The 6,000-nt window shown below is 49.4% G+C and overlaps 1 protein-coding gene across 3 annotated transcripts in view; it reads right to left on the bottom strand.

Annotated features, from left to right (window-relative positions):
• Nucleotides 1-5,774, bottom strand: part of Nf2 (NF2, moesin-ezrin-radixin like (MERLIN) tumor suppressor) — a 94,076-nt gene extending 88,302 nt beyond the window's left edge. For 2 of the 3 annotated variants that reach the window (XM_069994571.1, XM_069994573.1), the window contains exon 1: nt 5,172-5,774. In XM_069994571.1, coding sequence (XP_069850672.1) covers nt 5,172-5,285 — 114 coding nt within the window. In that variant the 5' untranslated portion in view covers nt 5,286-5,774. The remainder of the gene's footprint in view (nt 1-5,171) is intronic. The other variant, XM_069994572.1, reaches the window with a different exon arrangement.
• Between the last annotated feature and the right edge of the window lie 226 nt (nt 5,775-6,000).

Genomic DNA, 6,000 nt, shown 5'->3' on the forward strand with positions numbered 1-6,000 from the left:
TCCAATTAACCACCAGAAAACCAGAAATGGCACTGTGGCTCAAAGTGGTAGAGGACTAGTCTTGAGCAAAAAGCTCAGAGACAGTGCCCAGGTCTTGAGTTCAAGCCCCGTGACCACCAAAGCTTAAAAATTAAAAAAATTAAAAATTAAATAAAAAGATTTCAATCTCTCATTTAAAAATACTTGCTTGAGCTAGACCTAAAATACAACTGGACATGATAATTTATATAGGTCTCTAGGTATTCATACACACAACAGTTAGACTACAGGAGAATACTCAGGAGAGGTACCTAAACACAACTTTGCTGAACCCTTTAAATACTATTTATCAAAACAAATTCCAGGAAATGGAAATATGGGATTTTTTTGTTTTTTTATGGAAATATGGTGATGATGGTGGAGGTGTCATTTGTTTTCCATTTGGGTTTTATTTATTTTTGTTGTTGTTTTGTGTCTTTTGAGGATGAGTGGGGGAGTGCAGAAATGGAAGGGTGAACAAATGCAGTCAAGATCAACAGACACTATGTAGAAAATGAACCATACACCACTGACAGGAAACAGACACTGGGGAAAAGCCAAGGAAGGGATGACATTGTTTGCCTAGCATGCATGAAGCCCTGGGTTCAATTCCTCAGCACCACATAAACAAAAAAAGCCAGAAGTGGTGCTGTGGTTCAAATGGTAGAATGCTATCCTTGAGCAAAAGAAACTCAGGGACAGTACCCAGGCCCTGAGTTCAAGTCTCAGGACTTGAAAAAAAAAAGAATATGAAACAGAAAAAGTAAAATGGCAATTGATGAAATGTATAACTTCAATGAAATAGGGGGAGGGGGAGGGAGGAGGGAGGAGGGGGGAGAGAGAGAAGAAAAAAAGGGAGGAAGAGGAGGGAAAGAGAGGAAAGGGAAAGGAGGAGAGGGGAAGGGGAAAGGGAGGGGGAGGTGAGTTGTTGGGGGGGGGGATGACAGTGGTTTCAGTAGCTCTCTTCCTTTCCCACAAACACATTCAATTGTTAAACTCAACAATTTGGGGCTTATGGCTCTATTATTGTCAACAGTGCCCAGAGGCATAACTTGTTGCACAAACTATCCTATCAAATGGTGGCTGTTTTGAGAGAGTGTTTGTGAGCTCTTCTCTGGTCTGACACTTCAGATCCCAGCAGGGCTCCTCCCACCTGTCTTGTTTCTCCATCATTTCTTAGCACCTGGAAGACCAGCAGTCAAGGCTGTATCATCTCCATTAAATCCACTAAAACTACTACTCTGGAGTACCTTTAAGCATGAACTTCTCCACACTGAGTTGCAGCTGCAGTTACTTCTTTGGGAAAAGATTAAGAGCCATCTGGCTTTGTGTTGGTTTTGGGAGGACATTGGTGCTAGGAAATTAAATCCAGAAGGACAGGGGCCAGTGGCTCACACCTGTAATCCAAGCTACTCAGGAGGCTGAAATCTGAGGATCGTGGTGCAAAGCCAGCCAGAAAGGTCCCCGTGAGACCCCCCTCTTTTTTTTTTTTTTTGGTCATGGATCTTGAGTGCTAGGTCTGGGCGTTGTCCCTGAGCTCTTCAGCTCAAGGCAAGTGCTCTACCACTTTGAGCCACACCACTACTTCTGGTTTTCTGGTGGTTAATTGGACATTCCTGCTCAGGCTGGCTTTGAACCGTGATCCTCAGATCTCCGCTTCCTGAGTAGCTAGGATTACAGGTGTGAGCAACAAGCACCCAGCCCCTGGAGACTCTTATCTCCAATTAACCACTCAAAAACCAGAAGCAGTGCTGCTGCTCAAAGTGGTAGAGTACAGGCCTTGAGCAAAAAAGAGCTCAGGGACAGCACCCAGGCCCAGCTCAAACCCCATGACTGACAATAAAATAAAATTATAAATCCAGGACACATACATGTGTTCTACCACACTGAGCTGCTACACCTTCCTCCTGGAGCTGCTTTAAGCTAATAAAAAATCTCTGAGCCCAGGATGCTACAGATAGGAAAGCAAGACAAGCTTCTCTGAGTGACAGCACCACTCTAGGACTGAGCACTTGAAAGGGAGCTCACTAGACTGCGGTCTTTCAGCTTGCCTGTCCTACAGTAAAACCACAACCTCATAAGCAGGGGCTGGTGCAAGAGTGGTTGGGGTCTAAGTTAAGCCCTGTTCTGCATGGAAGAAGGAAGCCCCATGGCACAGGCATTCACCCACCACTTAGCCTCAGCAACAAGTGGCTGTGTGTAGGATGTGGAAAACTGACATCCTGTTCCTTGTCCTTCCTGGGAGCAAAGTAATCTGATGAGGAGCTGGGGGGGGGGGGGGCAGAGGGAGAGGGTAAAGGCGGGGTCCTGTGTTTCAGGATACAGCAGCTGAATGGATTCTCTATCTCACAGAGCTGAGAAGGGAAAAGGAAGGAGGGGTTCCAATTCCATTGACTCTAGACTTTCTTATCAAGTTTTATAGATTTCTTGAATAACTAAGTCTATATTTGGTGTTTGCCCTTAGAACCATTCCCAAAGGTATAAATACTTGGGTTTAAAAATAAATAAATAGGGGTTGTGAAGGTGGTTCAGTGGTAGAGCGCTTGCCTTGCAAGCATGAGGCCCTGGGTTCGATTCCTCAGCACCACATAAGCAAAAAGAAAAAAGCCGGAAGTGGCGCTGTGGCTCAAGTGGTAGAGCACTAGCCTTGAGCTGAAGGGCTGAGGGACAGCGCCCAGGCCCAGAGTTCAGGTCCCACGACTGCCCCCCACCACCAAAATAAATAAATAAATATAAATAAATAAATAAAGCCAGGCGCCAGTGGCTCCCATAATTACTCAGGAGGCTGAGATCTGAAGATCATGGTTCAAAGCCTGGGTAGAAAAGTCTGTGAGATGCATATCTCCAATTAATCACCAGAAAACTGGAAGTGGCGCTGTGGCTCAAGTGGTAGAGCGCTAGCCTTGAGCTGAAGAGCTAAAGGACAGTGCCCAGGCCCACAGTTCAAGCCCCAAGACCGACTAAATAAATAACAAAATGAGATTACTTGAGGGCTGGGAAGGTGGCTCAGTGGTAGAGCGCTTGCCTTGAATGCCTGAGGCCCTGGGTTTGATTCCTCAGCACCACATAAGCAAAAAGAAAAAAGTCAGAAGTGGCGCTGTGGCTCAAGTGGTAGAATGCTAGCCTTGAGCTGAAGAGCTGAGGGACAGCGCCCAGACCCAGAGTTCAGGCCCCATGACCAGACCCCCCCCCAAAAAAAAAAAGATTACTTGAGTTGGGTTGGGCATGATGGTGCATGCCTGATCCAATGATTTTCACCAAAAGCAATCAATCCAATTTTCTGCAAGCAGACATCAGCCAGGGTCCTTGAACTCAATTTTCACACACTCTACCTAGACATAGCAGCAGATCCCACAGGTTCAGGGCTCAGTACCACAAGATTGTCTATCCGTCCCCCCACTCTACATATATACATACATACATACATACATACACACACACACACACACACACACACACACACACACACACACACACACACACACACACACACACACACACACACACACACCTCAAGCTGAACAAGTCTTCACGAAAACCAACTGGGGGAAATAAAAATAAAAAAATCTGAGCTTGTGGCTGGGCCACCGGTGGCTCACACCTGTAATCCTAGCTACTCAAGAGGCTGAGATCTGAACATCACGATTCAAAGCCAGACCGAGCAGGAACATCAGTAAGACTCTTATCTCCAACTAAATACCAGAAAACCGGTGCTGTGGTTCAAGTGGTAGAGTGCTGGCCTTGAGCTGAAGAGCTCAGGGACAGAGCCCAGGCACAGAGTTCAAGACCCATGATAGATCTCCTCCTCCTCCCAAAAAAGCTGAGTTTGGGCTTCTGACCAACTAGCTACAAAACGTGGTTTCCACTTGCACACTTGGGTTTACCTATTTATTATGAAGGCCACAGATGAAAAAATGCATAGAGAAAGACATGGGGGAGGGGTGCAGAACTTCTATGTACTCAGCTGGAGCACTGAGCTCCAGGAAACTGGACTGGTTCAGCTATCTGCAAACTCTCTCCTTTGGAGTTTTTGGAGGCTTTATGACACAGGCATGGCTGATTAAATCAGCCATTGGAGATCAACTTTTGTTTTCCCCTGATACCATGGCTTCAACTCAGGGCCTCACTCTCCCTCTATTAGCTTGCTCATAGCTGGTGCTTTACTACCTGAGCCACACCTCCATTTTGTTGGTTACATAGAGATGGAGTCTGCCTATGGCTTTGAACCACGATCTTCCAGATCTCAGCCTCCGAAGTAGGTAGGATTACAGGCTTGAGCCACTCAGGCCTAACATAGGCATCAACTTAACCTTCAGTCCCTCTCCCTCTCCTCCAGTCTGAGGGAATGGAGCTGAAAAGTTCCAGACCTCTTAACAAGCTTTGCTCTTTCAGGTGACCGAACCTCAATCCTAAACTACCTCAAGGTAAGCAACCTCCAGCTATGAGATAGAGCCAGCTCATTAGCACACAAAAAGAAAACTTATCACTGGAGATTCCAAGCATTTTAGAAGTAGCAACCCAAGAAACCAGACCAAATATTCCTCAGTCACAGGGTTTTGTTAAGAGTTAAATACGTGAAAGACTAGCGTTTACAAAGTATCTAAGCTGGGACTGTAGCTTCGTGGTTCAATACTTGCCCTAGCATGCACAAAGGCCCTGGGGTTAGATCCCCAGCCACAGCCAAAAAAGAAAAAAGAAAGAATTTAGCAAATCATGATAGAAAGTAAGTGTAAGGTGCCGCCTCCTTCCCTCAAAGTTTCTTCCAGAAAAACGTAAGCTTTGGGAAAAGCGAAACAAGTATTAACTTTGCAACGAACAAGATGCAACTTCTTAACATCAGGAACGCCTGTTAGTAGTAGTAAGCTACTACTATAAGAATTCGCTACCACGAAAGCTTCTTCCAGCCCCTTCCAATAAACAATGAATGAGCTGCAACCAAAAGGAAAATGCTAAAAAAAAAAAAAAAAAAAAAAAAACCTAAGAGCTGCGTGTGGGAAAAAGAAAGAAAACAACAGAAGCAATTAACTTTAACTGATGGGTTTGGGCCCCGACGGCCCCTTCCCCTCCGCCGGGCCTGCCAGGTCTCTAACCTATGCCCCGAGGAGCACCGACAGCGAACCGCCCAGGGCCCCCGGTTCACCCCGGCCGGGTACCTCGCAGTTGAACTCCATCTCGGCATCCATGGTGACGATCCGCACCGTGAACGTCTTGGGCTGCTTCCTCTTGAGCGAGCTGAAGCTCATGCGGGAGGCGATGGCCCCGGCCATGGCGCGGGGCGCGGGGCGCGGGGCGCGGGGCACGGGGCGCGGGCCGGGGCCCCTCTCCCGCCGCACCCCGCCCCGAGGCCTGGCGCTTCGGACCGCTTAGCCCCCCTGGAGGAGCCGCGCAGGCCTCAGGGTCAGCATGGTGGCCGGCCGGCCGGCCCCGGAGCGACGCGGGCTGCGTGGGTCCCCCGCGGCGGCCAGCATGGGCCGCGAGGACGCAGCCCCGGGAGCCGAGAGCGAGGACCAGGCCCTGACGTGGGGGGAGACGAGCGCCGGCGTCCGGGGTGCTCGAGCCGCGGACGGCGAAGAATGCCCCGGGACAGGAACCTTAGACGGCGGCGGCCACGACGCCGCGCGCCTCACAGCGGCCAACCGGGGTCGCGGGGCCGCGCTGGAACCGGGCGCGCACGCGCGTGCGCGGGGCTGTCACCGTCTTCGCTCCGCGTGCCCGCGGGAAGCGCCCCCCTCCCAGAAGCGGCGAGCCAAACCGGCCCCGCCCTCAGGCCCACCAGAACGCTATACACTGTGTAACCAAACCCAATAGCTAGTGCTCAGGCCTTGTAATTGGCTTAAAACTCAGGAGGAGGCGGGACTTTTACTCAATTCCGCCCCCTCCAGGGCAACACCACCAATTGGAAGTTCCGCTCTAGCTATACAGGCGCGGGCCTGTGCTCGGCGCTGAGTAGCTATAGCGCCAGTCACTCCGAATGCTTTTGTT

This window comes from Dipodomys merriami, unplaced genomic scaffold (genome assembly GCF_024711535.1).
Source record: "Dipodomys merriami isolate MVZ:Mamm:240054 unplaced genomic scaffold, mDipMer1.0.p SCAF_45, whole genome shotgun sequence".
Classification (NCBI taxonomy): Eukaryota; Metazoa; Chordata; class Mammalia; order Rodentia; family Heteromyidae; genus Dipodomys; species Dipodomys merriami.